Source organism: Choloepus didactylus, chromosome 27 (assembly GCF_015220235.1).
Source record: "Choloepus didactylus isolate mChoDid1 chromosome 27, mChoDid1.pri, whole genome shotgun sequence".
Lineage (NCBI taxonomy): Eukaryota > Metazoa > Chordata > Mammalia > Pilosa > Megalonychidae > Choloepus > Choloepus didactylus.
In genome coordinates this window covers 11,090,713-11,108,606 of record NC_051333.1, presented here as the reverse complement: position 1 = coordinate 11,108,606, position 17,894 = coordinate 11,090,713, and the positions used below count along the sequence as shown (strand labels likewise).

Below are 17,894 nucleotides of genomic sequence, written 5' to 3'. Positions count from 1 at the left end.
CACACCCCAGACCTTCCACCTTTCAGTCTGCTCCCACACACCTTTACTCAGTAGCTGCACGTGGTGGGGTGGCTAGTCCCAAGGACCCCTCCACACTGGGACCACCCCGCCTCCCGCAGCACCCCACGGCCCCTGCCTTGTTTGTCATCCAAGCCAGGGGGGTCCCCAGCACAGCCCTGGAATCACCCCAAAGGCAGCGGCCGGGCCCACCAGCCACCTGAGGCAGGTGAGGGCAGGTGTGGGGGGGACGGAGGGGAGGCTGGGCTCCTCAGGATTTCTGGATCACCACCTGGAACTTACCTGGAAGAGAAGGGCTGGTGTTAGCCTGAGGCTGGGAGCTGGCGGGAGAGGCGAGAAGCTCCAGCCGGCTAGGAGGCCACCATCCCGGCCCTGTGCTGACGCCGGGTGGCCCTGGGCTGGGTCTCAGTGTCCTCACGGGCCAAAGGGGGTGATGCTCCCCGCCCTCCTGGCCTGTATCCCAGGCTGAGTGGGTGAGGAGGGGCACCAAGGCCAAGCATGTAGGCCACCAGGGAGGGGCCCGGCCTGGGCTTGAGGCGTGTGTCACTCAGGCCCTGCCCGGCGGAGCCCTGGGTGCCCCAGAGAGAGGAGAGAAGCCCGGGGGAGAGGGGCTGGCTGCCTCACGGTGGGCACGGGGCTTCAGCTTGTCAGACGCACAGAACACCATGTCCAGCAGGGCCCGAGTGTGGCAGGAGGACACCCCATCAGGCAGGCTGCTGAGCTCCTCAGGGCACTCATTACTCCTCAGGTCAACCCATTACACCCTGCGGTGCCCCGAGACCTGCCCCTCGTCACCGGCTCCCCTCCGCCCGGCACACTGCGGGGAAGCAGGCTGGGGACGTTCGTGAGACCCGGGGCTCGGCTCTCCGGGCCCCCCCTCCCAGCCCGCACCCCCCGTGACTTACAGGTGGGCAGAGCTGCCACGGAAGCGGTGACCAAGCTCTTGAGGCCCAGGGTAACGAGGGCGCCGCGCAGGAGGCCGCAGGTGAAGGCCAGGAACTGGGGGAGGGACACGGGTCACGGGGGAAGGGGCCTGGGACATGGCCATGTCGGGTTCAGGGCGCCACAGTGGGGGCCCCCACCCCTTTCCCGGGGCTGGGGCCTTGGGTCACCCCCTCGGCTTGGAGAGAGGCCTGCCTGGGGGTGGGGGTGGGGTAAAGAGGGGCAAGCACCCCCATACCTTGGGCGCCTCCTCCAGATACTGCAGGCCTGAGGCCATCCGGGTGAGGAGGGGGAAACTGTTGTCCTGCAGGACATAGGTCCCCTGGGGGCACAGGGGAGGCCAGTGGGCACTGGGGGGTGGAGGGGAGCTGCTCCACAGTGTGCTCGCGTGGCCCCCTGGGTTGCCTGGGTTCCCAGGTGGGACCGAGGAAACAGTCCTTGCCTCCCTGGGGTGCAGTGGGAGCCAGAGACCGGCTCAGGAAGCAGCTGGGGGACCAGGCACAGCGTGGGCGTTTAATGGGGACTCGGACCCAGTGGAGACCAGACAGGCGAGAGGAGAGGGGCCGTGTGTGGCTGCCGGGGCTCCCGCTGGGCAGCTTGAAGAATCTTGGACATGGCCACGAGGCCCCAGCGCGGCCTCCTGGTTCCCCGAGGGTGATGTGGCTGCCCTGCCCCAGGACCCCGGCCCTGTGGGGACAGGCCAACGTAGATGCAGGGGAACAAGCCAGGCTCCCGCCTCCCGGCTGTGGGCAAGCCTCCTGCCACCCTCCTGCTCCGGATTCTCCTCCCCGCTCGCTCTTCCCAGTTCCCATTTCTGCCTCCAGTCGGGGCTGCGGGCAGCCGGGGCGGTGGGCAAGGGCAAGCACCTGGTGGTTGGTGCGGAGGCCATCTATCTGCTTCTGGAACACAGCCGCCCACAGGTCCTTGCACAGGAACTTGAGGGCATCCAGCTCCTCCCTGAAGGCCAGAGTCTCCCGGGGCAGCCTGGAGAGGATGGGGGCAGACACCGGGCCGGGCTGAGCAAGAGCGGGGACACCAGCTGGCTGCCCACATGGAGCGGGGCCCCCCTGCCAGCCCCGAACACGGCCAGGAGGGGACCCCGGCTGCGCTCACCTCTCACCCAGGGCCTGGCCCACACGGAAGCCCACGCTCTCCAGGACGGACAGGCTCGTCTTCTGCCCCTAGAAGGCCAGGGAGGAGAGTATCAGGGAGAGCCCTCACCCCACTTCCAACTGGGCACCCCGACAGCAGCTGTGGGGGGCTCCCAGACCACCCTGCCTGTCCCTGCCAGACTGGGGGCTGAGGAAACCCAGGAGAGGCAGAGGCTGCCACCCCGTGACACCCCCACCTCTTCCCTCACCTCCTGGACCTCACAGGCCCCCCTGAGCCCTCAGGACCAGCCCCCCTGGCTCCGAGACAATGGGGTCTTCCACTGCTGAGCCTGAATGTGCTAAGTGTGGTCCTTACTCACCCTTCGGGGGAGGCACCGTGATGGCCCCAGAGGCTGAGTGACTCGCCCAGGGGCTCCCCTGGTGAGCAGGTGGGCCGTGGGGAGAGCCCCACGCTGAGCCACAGTAAGGGGGCTACAAAGGTGGGGGCCCGCTGGGTCAGCAGGGTGCACGTTAAAATGTCTGCCAGGAACCCTGGGAGGGGTGCCCCTCGGTGTGAGCTCCCACACATGGGAGTTGTATGGCTGGAGAGGAGACTTTCACGTAGTATCTTTATTCCCACGAACAGGAGAGAACCGAGGGCGGGAGGTCTGGGTTGGGGGCGTCAGAGCTGCCACCAGGACAAGAAGTGAGGGGCCACGTTGCAGCACACACCCAGCAGACCAGAAGCAGGGAGACGGGGAGGAGGCTCATCCCCCAGAGCACGCCCCTCGGGGTTCCCGTCCCCACGGCCACCGCCTTCCACAGGGAGTGACTTCCCGTCCCCTCCCCACGCGGGTGCCCAGTGGCCAGAGCAGCCTGCATGGCAGCCGGGGCTACAACCCCTGCTCTGGGACCCAGGCCCTCCCGCCACCGCCCTCTGCCCTGCTTCCCGGATGCACCCGCTTCCCAGAGGCTCCAGCTTCTGGGACTTTCCATTCACTGTTCCCTCAGCCCAGCTCCGCGATCCCAGCCCTGCCCACTCAGCACGGTCACTGAGGGCAGGGACCCAGCCGGCCCACTCACCTCTGACCCTCAGCAGCTAGCCCGAGGCTTGGTGCAACACACGTAACAAAGCAGAGTCAGGATCTGATCAGACACTGTGTGCAGGTGCTTTGCCCACACCCTCTTGTTTAATTTTAACGGTTCCACAGGCAGGTTGTATTTCACACCTGGAAATTGGGGCTCTGAAGGACTGAAACCTGCCTTGGGCACACTCAGGACAGGCTCTCTTCCAAACCCGGGCAGGACTGGCTCCCTGACCCAAATGGTTTCCCCTACACTGCAGAACCCAGGGGGCCGGTGGGTGGGTGGGACAGTGTCTGCTGCTGCCCTGGGCCACCTCTTCCCCACCAGGCCACCTGGCCCCAGGCCCCCACCCCCTCCACTGCTCAGGGCTCCCAGTGCTCATTGCGCACACTCAGAGGAATTCACTCCTCAGCACAAAGCCTCCCCTTATCTTCCAAGCTTCCTGAGGGTTTTTCCTGCTTTGAAAACAAGGGTCCTCTGGGCTCCTGGCTCCTCTGGCTGGGAGCCCATTCCACACTCTAACCCTGCAGCTAGCAGCTGGCAAGCTCACCAGGGCGCCCTTCAGCAACCACAAATAACACCTGAGCAGGTAGGACACGGAAAACACAAAAGCTATAAACACTGACTGTGGCTCCCCAGCGCCTGGGCCGTGGGGACAGAGAAGAATGAGCCCCCTCCCTGTCCCTGGGGAGATGGCAGAGGGGAGGTCCTGACGACACTGCAGCCAGTCCCAGCTCAGCCTCCTGCCTTCATGGTCACCGTGCAGCCTCGGGACAGGCCCTCCTCTCCTGAGCTTCAGCTCTTCGTTTGTAAAACGGGGACACAGTGTCTACCTCAAAGGGCTGTTCTGAGGACTAAGTGAGGTAGCATACTGTTCTAGGTACACGGTAAATACCCAAGAAACAGGAGGCCTGCATTTGGTGCAGATGGAAACTTGTCAGATTGGAAAGAAGGAACAGAGAGGAAAAGGGGCCGGAGGTGAGAGAGACGAACATGTGAGGCTTCCCGGCCATGCCACATGACACACCACCTGCATTAAGGGGCTCCCCAAGTCAAAGGCAGGTGGGGAGACTGCCGCAGTTCTCAACCCTGGCTGCCCAAGACCCTGGCCACATCCCATTCTAGTTTTCTTGGAATCTCAGACATGGGACCTCAGAATCAGAATTCCAGCAGCAGCCACGAAAGGACGGCTGCCCAAGGTGTGTTCTGAATAGCTCCACAGTGAGCTAACCTGAGTACCCCAGTGTTTCCCACACTCCCTTGACCACAGAAATCTGCACCAAGATCTGGAGGCATAATAGGAGTTAACTCCGTGAAGATGTGATGACTGAAATAAGCAAGCAGAGGGATGAGACTGGCCTAGGGCAGGGGAGGCAGGAGATCAGGAAACAGATTTACAAGGAAGAATGAGGAGGGCCTGGAGATGAGGCCCAGCCTGGCATTAGGGAGAGGAAGCGGATGCAGAGGACTCCCAGGTTTCCAGTTTGCAAACCAGGATGGAGGCTGGTCTCAGCACACCAATGCACACTCCCCCTCCCATGCTTGCTCTTATCTTTCTCACAGCAGGTATACGATGTACCGTATACTTTACTCATTTATCTTGTCTACCCCACCAGAATATGAGCCCCAGGAGGGCAAGGATTCTTGTACAATTCACCAGGCAACCCCAGAGCCTATGGCTGGGCTTGGCACCTTGCAGATTTTAGTAAAAGCTTGTTGAATGAACAAACTCGGAAGAAACCAGGTTCAGGGATGGTAACAAGCAACACCCTCATTGGGGCTCCCAGTCCAGGAAGAAAGCCTAAGCCAGTGAAAATGTCTTGCATATAATGATGAAAATCACAGAAACCACAGCCCTCCATTTCTTAAGCACCTATTCTGTGAGCCCCCTACTCACACCCTTTTTCTTGGTATCAAATTTTATAACAAGAGCTCCCATGCTTTAAAGGCTGACTACATGTCAGGCCCTGCACTAACTGCTTTAAAGTTACAGCTTATTTAGTCTTAAGGTCTAACTTCCAAAGAAGCCAAGCAAGTGTTTCTTCAGGGCTTTTTCCTCTTTCTGGAATGCTCTTTCCCGTTCTTCTCAGGGCTTCCTTTCCCCTTCACCTCCTTAGAAAGGCTTTCCCTGACTACAGAAGTTTTGTGGTTTTTTTTTTTTTTTACAGAACTTCTCACTAGTTGATAGTATATTATATTTCTATTCACTGTCTTAGAACAATGCCCGGAATACAACAAGCAATCAATAAACGTTTGTTGAGTGGCTTAACGTCCCTAAACGTCCCACTCTGAGACTTATCTACTGTTATGCTACCCATTAGACAAGAGAAGAAACGGAGGCACGCAGAGATGACTTCACTGAGTGAGTGGCGGGGGCGGAAGTCAACCCAGGCAGAATGCCCTCAGTTGTTAAACTTCCAACAATAATTACTGTAGTTACTAATCGCTTACCCTGTGCCAGGCCTTGAGACACGTGTTTTAACCTGAATTATCTCGCTCAATTTTAACAGAAACTCGGGAGGCCGGCACCATCGCGACCCCAGCTTCCCCAGGCGTAAACCGCCCGAGCTCTCCCGTCGAGGCAGGGGCGGGGCCGGAGCTCAATCCCGGGCTGCAGAGGCGACCTGCGCGCGCTCCCCAGGGCCTCGAACCAGCCTCCCCGCCACGGTTCGCGCCTATTTCCCCTGGGCCCGGCGCTCACCCCGAGGCCGGGGTCGGGGCCGCGCGCCCACAGCTCCGCGACCATTTCCATGTGCAGAAACTCAAACAGGACCGCGTCCGCCATTACCGTCGAGAACTTCCTGCTCTGATTGGCCTGGCTGGGCAGGCCCCGCCTCCTACGGTGCGTGCCCACCTACACCGGCTTTCTTTGGCCTCAAACTAGCCCCGCCTCCCCGGCCCCGGGCTCACGTGGTGCGCTGGTGAGTCAGGAAGGAAAGTAGAGAGGGAGGGCCTACGCCTCCTCTCATTGGTCACACGCGACTACACCTTACGGCCTCTTCCGCCCTTACTCCCCGTCCTTCTACAGTTTCTGGGCCCTCGAGAATTCCCATTGGTCGAGTCACTGGCTACGCTTGACGTAACTCGTTTCTTAAACTCCTGCTGTCCACTGCGGACTCTCCTTTGCGGCACAACCCGGCAGCGCCAGCCCAACCGCTTCCCTATTGGCCGTACCGCTGTTCACGTGACTTTTCTGCACACACGCCCTCGCAACCGGCCCCGAGAGCTTGCGTCCTGGTTGGTAGCCAAGCAACCCACGTGAGTTGACCGCCGACACCCGCCGTAGGGACGCGGGTAGCGGATACCACCGGCTCGAAGCTCCGGTGACCCGGTATGGTCTTTGGCCATAGCGCCGCCTCCGTTAGTGCACCCTCCCTAGAGTCCAGCCGGCTGTCACCTTTCCGGTGACCCTGACGCTGGTCCTTGAGCAGTTCAGCATCCTGGCTGCTTCCGGGTCTGGGACGGGCTTGGAGGAAGGCGTGTGGCCTCTGCTGGGGGGCAAATTCAGAAAGCGCCGTGATCGAGCTGGGCCTCGGTTTCCCCACTGAAGAGGTTGGGGTCCGATAGGCACCATCATCGCCGGCAGAGGCGATGAGCCCCAGTTTATAGAAGGGGAAACTGAGGCCCGGACAAGGGAAGCAGTTGGTCCCAAATGACCAAGAGGCAGTGGAGGGGCGGGGAATCCAGGACTTGTGCCTGTTAGCCCCCGCGGGGCGCCCGCCTCTCATGTTGTCCCTTCGCTCCTCCTGTCCTCTAGCTCGGCGCCATGGCATCCCAGGGTCGTCGGCGGAGGCCGCCGCGGAGGCCGGAGACGGTGGTGCCGGGGGAGGCGGCCGAGACGGACTCGGAGCTCTCGGCGTCCTCGTCGGAGGAGGAGCTGTACCTGGGCCCCTCCGGCCCGACGCGCGGCCGCCCCACAGGACTGCGGGTGGTCGGGGAGGCCGCGGAGACCGACTCGGACCCGGAGCCGGAGCCGACGGCCAAGCTGGGGGCCCTGCCCCCGCTTGTGGTGCAGCGGGAGCCGGCGGGGGAAACCTGGGGCACGGAGGAGGCACCGGCGCCCACCCCTGCGCGCTCGCTGCTGCAGCTCCGGCTAGCCGAGAGCCAGGCGCGGCTAGACCACGACGTGGTGGCCGCCGTGAGCGGCGTGTATCGCCGAGCGGGCCGCGACGTGGCCGCCCTGGCTGCTCGGCTGGCGGCTGCCCAGACGGCGGGACTGGCGGCTGCCCACAGCGTGCGCCTGGCGCGGGGCGACCTCTGCGCGCTAGCCGAGCGCCTCGACATCGTGGCCGGCTGCCGCCTGCTGCCCGACATCCGCGGCGTGCCGGGAACCGAACCTGAGCAGGATCCGGGGCCGCGGGCCTAGCCTTGACCCTCCTCCCCCACCGGACTCTGCCCCACGGGGGTAGCCTCTGCTGCTTCTGGAACCTGATTCCGCCCCCGTGTAGCACCCCTCCCTTACTCCATCTTGCTGTCACCCTCAAGGCTAACTCTGACCCCTGGATAATGCTCTGTGGCTGGCGTATGGTTCATTCCTTGCTGTGTAGCCAGCCCCTGCGTGCCAAGTCTGGCCCCTCCCCCTGGTCCCGGCTTGGCGCAAATGCCTGGCCCTGCCCCCTGGCTCGGAGCCTATCTCTGGGGCGCTTGGTAACCAGCCGCTCCCTGATCTATTTGCGCTGCAGGGTACGCCGCGCCACGCCTTGCTCCCTGCCTACCTGCGTTTGGTTTCTGTTCCCAGGGGCCCATCATGGTTCTTCCCGCAGGAGGCCCAGGATCTGGTGCAGACTTCCCGGCATTTTCCATCACTCCCTGGGCTACAACTCTGGTTCTGGCTTTATTTCCAGGTTTTTTTCCTCCTAGGCCGGGTCTTTCTTCTGCTCTCCAGGCTTGTCTATTCCCCCCGCCCCCATCCCCATCTCCTAGTTCCAGTTGTAGCTTCTCCTGGCTTATCCTCCTTTGACTTAGCTCCACCACCTCAGCATGATCTTGTTTTCCTGGGTCCAGCCATTCCCCTGGGATTGGCTTTGCCCAGCTTGTTTATTCTGTCTACTTAATCATGGGCCCTGACGATTTCCTGTGGTCTCCTTCATTAGGCCAAGGGAGGGGCCGTCTCCTGACTCGAGGCCCAAGATGGTGCCCCTCTCTATTCTCCAAGCCAAGGTGATGCTCCTTCTCAATTCTCTAGGCCAAAATGGTGCCCCTCTGACTCTCTGGGCTGAAAGTAGCACCCTGCAGGCACTTAGGGCCTAGTACAGCTGGGCCTTGATGCTTTCAGCACAGCATGACCCCATTTTGCAAATAAGGACCACCCTCATGGTGTCAGCTGTGGAGATCCCGGATGTTAAAAGGACTTGGCTCCCTCTCCTCGTCCCAACTCTAGCCCTTCAGCTCCTTTCACATTCCCTCTCCCCAGCCTTAGACTCCCCATCTTTTATCCTAACCTGACACCAAGATCCGAGCCCCCATGTTGGAGAAACAGGAAAGAAACATTAAAACTCAAAAACATTTACTGATGTGGTCGGTTCCTCTGGTTGGTAGGGATGGGTTGGTAGGTGATTTCTCAGAAAATGGGGATCCCAAGAGAGGGATCCTCCATGCCTAACCTACTGAAGGCAAGACAGTATGTAGTGGGGAAGCCAGGGACCCTAGGGTTTGGCCCTGGCTGTGCATCCATTCATTCAGCACACATGTGTTGGGCACCTGCTCTTTGCTGGGGACTGGGGATCCAACGGCCGGCCCCTGCCATCAGGGCACAGGGAGGCAGACTTACGATATTCTCCTGCAAATGGCTAGTTAGAAGAACTACCATTTATGGTTTAGATAGACTCTCTGGCACTGTGATTAGTATGAGAACTTCATGAGGGTGCCATGGGGATCTGCCTGACCTAGACAGTGAGCTTGAGCTGAGCCCTGAGGTGTTAAATAGGTGAGATGGGAGTGAGATGGAAGAGAGTTCCAGGCAGGAGGAACAGCATGTGCAGCGGCCTAGAGTCAGAAGGGAACATGACCTATTTAGGTAACAAGGTTTCTGCTTGTGTCTACCTCGGGTGGAGAGCAGGTGGGGGGTGGAGGGGCTAGGCTTACCTGGGCTCTTACACCATGCAAAGGTTTCTTGGTCTTTACTGAACCATCAGTAAGCAGAGGATGGCTCTGAGAGTGGTGCTTCTGCCCTGTGGTGGCCTCTGAAAAATACTCAGAAAGACAAACATCTGTACAGCTGAGCTCAGAAGAGAGCAAGAGAAAACCCCTGGGCCAAAGTCATGGAGGTGGCTTCAAACCGCAGCTCTGGCAGTGTTTTTTTTTAAATTCAGTTTTATTGAAATATATTCACATACCATACAGTCATCCATGATATACAATCAGCTGTTCACAGTATGATAGTATAGTTATGCATTCGTTATCACAATCTATTTCTGAACATTTTCCTTACATCAAAAAAAATCAGAATAAGAATAAAAAATAAAAGTAAAAAAAGAACACCCAAACCATCCCCTCCATCCCACCTTATTTGTCATTTAGTTTTTATCCCCATTTTTCTACTCATCCATCTATATACTAGATAAAGGGAGTGGGAGCCCCAAGGCTCTCACAATCATGGTCACACAGTGTAAGCTACATAGTTATACCAACGTCCTCAAGAATCACGGTTACTAGGTTGCAGTTTAACAGCTTCAGGTATTTCCTTCTAGCTATTCCAACACACTAAAAACTAAAAAGCGGTCTCTATATAGCACATAAGAATACCCTCCAAAATGACCTCTTGACTCCATTTGAAATCTCTCAGCCACTGATGCTTTATTTTGATTCATTTCTCTTCCCCCTTTTGGTCAAGAAGGCTTTCTCAATCCCACGATGCCAGGTCCAGGCTCATCCCCGGGAGTCATGTGCCACATAGGGGAGGGCATCAGGTTTTAACAGCTGCCAGCCCTTGGGCCAGACTGTTTTGAGAGAAGTAGAGGCCCCCGTAGAAAAGCTGGTGCCTTGAAAAACTACACTTCAGTGAAAGACTGTGGTAGAAAGAACCCGACTGCTGACATTGAGACACACCTGGGAAACCTGTCCATCTCAGATTGGGCTCCGGGTGGGTGGTGGAGGGAGGAGTTTTCCCTAGAGAATCCATAAACTACAGGCCTCCCTTCAGGCCTGATTGGGGGTTCTGCTTTACCCTTACAGAGTGGTTCAGAAAGCTCCAGGCACAGTATGAAAGTGCCATGAGAATGACCACAGGTGAAGATCAACTGAACTTGAGCTCACAGTCTAGAACCACAAAGCACAAAAGGGGATAAGGTGGTGAAATGGCATGGGCTGCTGGCTCTCTCCCCCAAATTCAACCTTGGAGAAAGAATAGGAGAAAGAAGGAAGCCTGGGTCTGGGAAATAACAGAAAAATGTTGAGAAATCCCCAGGGATACAGAGGTGGTGTATACAGAGGTTCTGTTGATTTGTAACAGCCCAAAACTTAGTGATTTAAAGCCACAAGCCTTTTATTATGCCCACGGAGGATTCTTTTGCCTGTTGCCAGCGGGTGACGCAGAAATGAAATTTGAGACAAAAATATCTTTGAGAGACTGGGAGCAGGGGACACACCGCTTATCAGGCGAGTGTGTGTGTCCCGTTCCCAAGACCTTTATTTATTACGCTTTTAGGGTAGAGTAATGCTTTACTGTGCACGTAGACATTTTCCCATGGTTGTTTACATCAGTCTGCAAACGGTTCTCATTCTAATCTCAAGGACAATAACAGAAAACAGTCCCTCAGCTGTACTCTCACGTTCGTGCAGACTTTAACGAGGTGCACCTTGACAGTGTTCTGTCTCGGCAGAAGCCCAGAGGTCTAGACCCCCATCTCTAGTATGCGGGAAGGAGAGGAGAAACCTCAGGCCCTGTTTCCCATGATTGCCCTTTGTGGCAATGAGGGGTGTGACCGAGAGGCCGGCACCTGGAGAATGGGTTGAGCTGGGGGACTGCAGGTGGCTTCTCTCCAGTGGCTGCGCTGGGATGACTCGAGGACCAGGGCCGCCGGCCGGGATACCTCCACGTGGCCTTCCCGCGTGGCTCGGCCCCCTCCTGTCATGGCTGCGTGAGGGTCATCAGACGTCCCACACGGCAGCAAACATGAGCGAGTGTGTGTCAGACAGGGCAGAAGCATGGCCTCTAACAGTCTAGATTTGGAAGTCTCGCAACATGGTTTCTGCTGCATTCTGTTGGTTAATAACAGGTGACTAGGTTCAGCCAAGAACCAAGGGGAAGAGATGTACACGCCTGATAGGAGAGGGTCAAAATCCCTGGAGTTATTTGGAAACCACCACAGGTAGGTGGGGAAGTGGACTGAGGAAGAACTTTTGACTTACAGGTTCCTCTCCCCCACCTGTCGTGGTTAGATGATTGCCTGAGACTGATCCCTGGGGATGGGAGGAACACATCAGGGATGCTCCGGGGTCTGTCTAGGGTGAGGAGCTAATGAAAGTAGATGCGGGTCAACCAGATGTCCGTCCTTCCTGAGTAGTTCCTCCTGCTCCTCTTGTCTACTTCTTTTTTTTTTTTTTTTAATCAAAGCTTTATTTCTTTATCCTAAGGTCACACAGCAAATAAATCGTAGAACTGAAACTAATACCTCAGGATGTCTGAGACCTAGCTCACAGTTATTTCCATGATATAACCCTACTCACTGCATTGTCTGCTATATGGTTAAGAAAAAAAAATTAGGAGCATTGATCTACACTGGCGTGGATTTTTTTAGTGTATTCTACACACAAGTCAGTTATGTAAACTAAGTGGCATGGGGACCACTTTGAAGAATCAGGAAACCTTGTCTGTTTTGCAGGGCAAGACACTGATTGCAGAGACATGAAATAATGTAAGCAGAGGAGATGTTTTGCCTCTCTGGATACTAGCCTCCTCTTGTCTACTTCTAAGGTTAGAGGGTTGTCACTACACTGCTCTTTTCAGAGTTTAGGGAGAGTACCTGAGGAGTGCAGTTGCCTGGGAGAGTAGCAGCTGGGGGGTCCCACAGGGGACCTCCTTCCCTCCTTAAACTCACCAGGACAGACACTAGCCAGGCCTGGGGTACAGCCCCTTCCCTAACACCTGTCACCAGCCAAGATATTTGATGCTCCAAGGGTTACACATGCTGTAGGATGAAACATGCAAGCTGAGTGGCTTAACGACTATTTTATTATAGCCCATCATTTTAAAAAAATTTTTTATTGTGAAATAATTATAGGTTCACATGAGGTTACAAAGAAATGTATAGGGAAGTCCCATCCCTCCTCCCCCATATCAACGCCCCAGATAACCACCATACAATATCAAAATCAAGAAACTGACATCAGCACAATCCATAGAGCTTATTCAGATTTCACCAGTTTTTGTGCTCGCTCTCTGTGTGTCTCTATGTAATTTTCACACATGTGAGCTTTGTATAACCACCGCCATAATCAAGATACCCATTCCCCTTCATCACCAAGCCCTGGCTACCACTAATCTGTTCTTCATTTTTATAATTATTTGATTTCATAATTATTTCCTAAATGGAGTCATATAGCTCATGATTTTATGGGTCAGGAACTCAGAGCTCAGCTGGGTGATTCTCCTCTTCCATGGAGATCACTGGGTGGTAATCAGCCGCCAGATGGGCTGTTGTGAAGGGTCTGGGAGGCTTCCCCCACACATCTGGCAGTGAGAGCTGGAAGGTCGGACTCACCTGGGGCTGTCAACCAGGGAGCCTGCTCATGGACTTTCCAGAGTGGTGGACTCAGGGGAGAAGGACTTCTTACCTGATATCTCAGGGCTTCAAGAGTGAGGATCCAAACGGACAAGATGGCAGATGCGTAGCATTTTATGATTTAGTCTCAGAAGTGATGCAGCCCCACTTTCACGGTGCTCTGTTGGATAAAGCAATGCCAAGCCAACCCAGATTCAGGGAGAGGAGACATCAGTCCCAGCCTTTGATGGAAGGAGTGTCAGAGAAATTGCAGCCATGTTTCAAAACCACTGCAAAGAATATAAATAGATTTCTGAAAAATAAAATAGTTATAAAATAAAGATAGCAAACCAAATAAAAGATGCTACAGCAAGTAGAACTAATGGAACAAATAAATCCAAAAATTTAAATGAGCTTAAGACGTATCTTCAAAATGATAAGGAAGGTTACCAATGAGATGAAACTAATAATAGGAAGTTATAAAAATGAACTGAGTGGAGATACTGAGTATGAAATAAATGATGCAATGGATGGTATGATCAGTGGGACGGAGTTAGCAAAAGACGGCATTTATAAACTGGAAGATCAATCAAGAAACTCTGCCAGAAGTTAGGAAAAAGGATTAAGAGATTTAACACAAAAGTTAAGTATATTTGGGTTAGAAGTGAAAGTGCTATCCTGTCCCTGTAAAAAAAGAAAAAAAAAAGAGAAGAGGGAAGAATTCTTTGGGGGGAAAATGAGGACGCTTTTTTCAAAATTAAAGAAAAGTGAAAACCTCAGATTGAAAGGGCTCATCTGGTGGAAAATAGGTTAGGTAAGGAAAAGGCCATATTCAGACACATTGGGGTAAAATTTAAGAGTATCAAAGGCACTTAGAAAATTCTAAAAACTTTCAGAGTAAAACGGATCACCTTAAACAAACAAGAATCAGATTGGCATTGATTATAAGAAGACAATGGAGTAATCTTTTCAGCATATTGAGGAAAAGAGCTTGGAACCTAGGATTTTATATCCAGCCAAAATGTCAATTGTATGTGAGAGAACATAAAATATATTTTGGGTATGCAAAGCCTTGGAATTTTTCTATAAAAAGACCCTCTTTAAAAAAACACTCTTAGAGAAACTATTCAATGGTAAGATAAATCTAGGAGGAATCTGGGTAGTTTATGGAAGTGTAGTAATTGACTTAGATTGGAAAAGGCCAGGTCACAAGCCAGCTATGGGCAAAGTGGAGAAACACCCCAACTTGCTAATCAGCATTTCCATAGGATCATAAACTGGTGTCCTGGATTACCTCTGGGTGAAAGGTTGGAGGAGGGGCTAAAAGCAGAATGACCAGATGGAACTCTGTTTAAGAAGTAGTTAAGGCTTGACATACAGTAAAGATGGAGGATTGAACATGAGTCTACTTTTGCTTTTTCCACAAACCCAACTAAAACCTACAGAAAGAGATTTAAACTTTTTAAAACAATTTTTTGAAATAATTAAAATTTTCAGAAAATTTCCAGTACAGTAGAAAAAAAAAAATTGTGGCCATACCCAGGTTTGCTAATGCTGCCATTTTTCAAAACACCAGAAATGGATTGGCTTTTATGAAGGGGGATTATTTGGTTACAGAGTTACAGTCTTATGGCCATAAAGTGTCCAAAGTAAGGCATCAACAATAGGGTACCCTCAGTGGAGAAAGGCCATTGGCATCCGGAAAACCTCTGTCAGCTGGGAAGGCACGTGGCTGGCGTCTGCTTGCTCCCAGGTTGCGTTTCAAAGTGGTGTTCTCCAAAATGTCAGCATCAGCTTTCAACGGCTGTCTTCAAAATGTCTCTCTAAGCTGCTGTGAGTTCTTTTGTTTGTAAACTCTTTTATATGGCTCCAGTGATTAATTCAGACCCACTCTGAATGGGTGGGGTAACACCTCCATGGAAATTATCCAATCAAAGGTCTTGCCCGCAGTTGATTGAGTCACAGCTCCATGGAAACAATCAATAGGTTCCAACCTAATCAGTACTACTGCTTTTGCCCCCGAAAGATTGCATCAGAGAACATGGTGTTTTGGGGGACACCCAAATGGCAAACGAGGAAACAAAGCAGGCAATAGAAGCCACCTTTAAGGGAGCCCAGATGTCAGACTGAACAGAGATTTCAAAGCAGCCATTGCAGATAGGAAATCATGTTTAAAGAATTAAAGAAAAGCATGACTACAATGACAGATCAGAGTGTATCAAAGAGAGAGAGAATTTTTTTTTAATCAAGTGGATATTTTGGAGTTGAAAAGTAATAAATGAAAAATTTGTTAGAGAGGTTCAACAATAAATGGCAGAAGGAATATATGATATATATTGAAGATATATTGGTAGAGATTATACCATCTACAGAAAAGAGAATGAAGAAAAATGAATAGAAAAATATAGGACATCATTAAGTATACTAACATATTCATAATGGAAATGCCTTCAGAAGGAGAAGAGAGAGAAAAGGGCAGAAATAGTATTCAAATAAACAATGGCTGAAAACTTCTCAAATTTGATTTAAAACATTAATCTTCACATCCAAGAAGCTCACCTAACTCCAAAAAGGAAAAATGCAAAGAGATCCACACGAGGATACATCATAGTTAAAATGCTGAAAGACCAAGATAAAGAGAAAATGTTGAAAGCAGAGGAAAGCTTGAAAGCAGCAACTGAAAAACAACTCCTCATACAAGGAAACCTCAGTAAGGTAAACGGTTGATTTCTCATAGGAAACAATGGAGACCGGAAGGCAGTGGGGATGTCGTATTCAAAGCGTTAAAAGAACAAAATTGTCAACTGAGAATCCTAAACTATCTTTCAAAAATGAAGGTGAAATAAAAACATTCCCAGATGGGGAAAAAAAAAAACAAAAACAAAAAACCTGAGGGAGTTCTTTGCTAGCCCGCATGCCTGGGAAGAAATACTGAAGGAAGATCTTCAGGCTGAAAGGAAGTGACAACAGATAGTAATTCAAATCCACACACACAAAACAAAGAAAGCTGGTAAAGGTAATTATGTTGGTAATTGTAAAAGGCTGCATATTTCCATAATTCTTCTCCTTTATTCTCTTAAAAAGCAATGGCATACATTGATTGTACACATTGGATGGGTTGTATGGTGTGTGACTATAGCTGCTTTTTAAAAAAAACCACTGTAGTGCTCTTAAATGTGCAGACTATGTCACAGGAGCAGAAGTGAAAAAGGAAAATGTGACCAACTGATATCTGTGAATGTATTGAGTGACGACAAAAAGTTTCAATTAATTGAAAAAGATGTGTAAAAATTGCATATGGCAACTTGCCTATTTACTTAAAGAAGAACAGTTAGACACTGACTACATTATAGAGCCATAATTTTATCAGAACTAAAATGATAAATGGCTAAGGAAAAGCAGTGTAAATATTAGAAGAATCTAAAGCAGAATAATATCAAAATGTCTTGGTAAGAATTGCCTTGGAAAGACATACACAAAGCGAATATGAATCAGACTAGCTAAAATGAAATCTTCATATTCTGTAACCATTTTGTTTATAAGACTGAGTAACTGACAACATATATTGAAATTTGGGGAGGAACCATGCTTTTCTCTGTGGGAGAATGAAGTCAGAAATATAGATGGACAAAGGAAAGGCAGAACTCGGTGGTGCTGGTTTGGACTGGAGATGCCGGTATGAGATCTGGGTTCCTGAAAACCATTCGCCAGTGAGGAACCAAGCTCCTGGGAGGAAGGGCTGAATTCAGGCCTGGGGATGTCACAGGACCAGATGGGACCCTGCAGGGACACTTCAACAGGAAACAGAAGCCAGTATGAAACGGATCCCACTATACACGTGAGGCAACTTGAGCATCAGAAAAATTATGGCGCTTTATTATAACACATCAATGAAAAAGAAATCCTTGAATCCTTTGTGATAAAAAAGCAGCATGGAAATGGGAAAAGTTCTGCTTTACAGATGAATATTAACTATAAGAAGAGAATAGCAGAATTGGAATATTACTACTTGGGACCACCATGTAAAAATTGCCTCAAAACTGCTTTTAACTTCTGAATTGGAAAATAAATCTCTGTATCTATATCATCTATATCTATATATATATCTATAACTATTTATCTATAGAGAGAGAGAGAGAAAGAAAGAAAGGGAGGGGGGAATATTGTTGGATCTATGACATATAGAGATGTAATATATTTGAAATAACAGCAGAAAGAAGGGAGGAAGGAATGAAGCTTTACTGGAAGAAGGAAATGACAGCAGACGGTAACTTGAATCCACAGGAAACTCACAGAAGGCCAGGATGCTTGCAATGGAGAGAACTGGGAGCACACAGGGTAAGATGCAGCTGGAGGAGTCAGCTGGAACCCAGCCCATGCTGATGGAGAGTCTTTTCTATAAGATTTGCATTTTGAAATGATCATTTTGTCCTCTAGGTGAAGAATAAATAGAAGGAAGAATGACTGCAATAAGCCTGGTGAGAAAATCGGTGCAAAGTTCCAGGTGAGGCAAGATGGTGGTTTGGAACAACTTCCTAACTTGCAAGTCGAAGGCATATGGAGACAAATGGATGGAGTCAAGAAATATCCAGGAGGGAAAATCAATAGATCTCCCAATGAGTGGTGGAGAGGGGGGAGATGCGAAGAATGGCTCCTCATGGTTGACTTGGGCCCCTTGGTGGATGGTGGTGTGTTGCTTTCCTTTGCTGCTCTAACAAATTACTGCAAACTCGGTAGCTTAAAACAATGCAATTTTTATCATCTTACACTTCTGGAGGTCAGAAGTACTAAATTCAGGATATCATTGAGGATGCGTTCTTCTGGAGGCTACACAGGACAATACATGCCCTTGCCTTTTTCAGCTTCTAGAGGCTGCCTGCATTCCCTGGCTTGTGGCCCCTTCTCCCGTCTTCTAGGCCAGCCACATAGCATCTCCTGACCACCACCCCCCTCTTTTCTCCCCTCCCCCCTCTTACATAAACACACACCTCTGCTTCCATCATCACATCTCTTTTTCCTCTCTCTGACCCTTCTGCCTTTGTCTTATAAGGACCCC

The 17,894-nt window shown here is 51.7% G+C and overlaps 2 protein-coding genes across 6 annotated transcripts; one reads left to right on the top strand and one right to left on the bottom strand.

The window, feature by feature from the left end:
* Nucleotides 1-16: 16 nt before the first annotated feature.
* TRAPPC6A (trafficking protein particle complex 6A) lies at nt 17-6,077 on the bottom strand. Of its 2 annotated transcripts, XM_037819254.1 has the most exons (6): nt 5,839-6,038; nt 2,074-2,141; nt 1,827-1,944; nt 1,199-1,282; nt 924-1,017; nt 17-300 (listed from the first exon to the last, which is right to left on the bottom strand). In XM_037819254.1, exons 1-6 carry the CDS (start codon nt 5,920-5,922, stop codon nt 269-271), a joined length of 480 nt encoding a protein of 159 aa, XP_037675182.1. In that variant the 5' UTR covers nt 5,923-6,038; the 3' UTR covers nt 17-268. The 2 variants fall into 2 exon arrangements, 1 of the variants encoding a protein (XP_037675182.1); XR_005214314.1 differs by lacking the exons at nt 17-300; nt 924-1,017 and adding an exon at nt 1,403-1,647 and having other exon boundaries at nt 5,839-6,077.
* On the top strand, nt 5,331-8,660 carry BLOC1S3 (biogenesis of lysosomal organelles complex 1 subunit 3). Of its 4 annotated transcripts, none has more exons than XM_037819252.1 (4): nt 5,331-5,499; nt 5,648-6,058; nt 6,166-6,395; nt 6,895-8,660. In XM_037819252.1, the coding sequence occupies exon 4, from the start codon at nt 6,904-6,906 to the stop codon at nt 7,501-7,503; it is 600 nt and encodes a 199-aa protein (XP_037675180.1). In that variant the 5' UTR covers nt 5,331-5,499; nt 5,648-6,058; nt 6,166-6,395; nt 6,895-6,903; the 3' UTR covers nt 7,504-8,660. The 4 variants fall into 4 exon arrangements, with proteins under 4 accessions (XP_037675180.1, XP_037675178.1, XP_037675179.1 ...); XM_037819250.1 differs by having other exon boundaries at nt 5,334-5,499; nt 6,166-6,468; XM_037819251.1 differs by lacking the exon at nt 5,331-5,499 and having other exon boundaries at nt 5,645-6,058; nt 6,166-6,468.
* Nucleotides 8,661-17,894: the final 9,234 nt, after the last annotated feature.

Bases quoted from the DNA above. Each gene is read 5' to 3' on its own strand.
- BLOC1S3 (XM_037819252.1), top strand. From the start codon at position 6,904: ATGGCATCCCAGGGTCGTCGGCGGAGGCCGCCGCGGAGGCCGGAGACG.
- TRAPPC6A (XM_037819254.1), bottom strand. From the start codon at position 5,922: ATGGCGGACGCGGTCCTGTTTGAGTTTCTGCACATGGAAATGGTCGCG. The intron at 1,283-1,826 runs GTGCTTGCCCTT...CTGTGCCCCCAG, and splicing joins GCCTCCGCACCAACCACCAG to GGGACCTATGTCCTGCAGGA. The intron at 301-923 runs GTAAGTCACGGG...CTTCTCTTCCAG, and splicing joins CGTGGCAGCTCTGCCCACCT to GTAAGTTCCAGGTGGTGATC.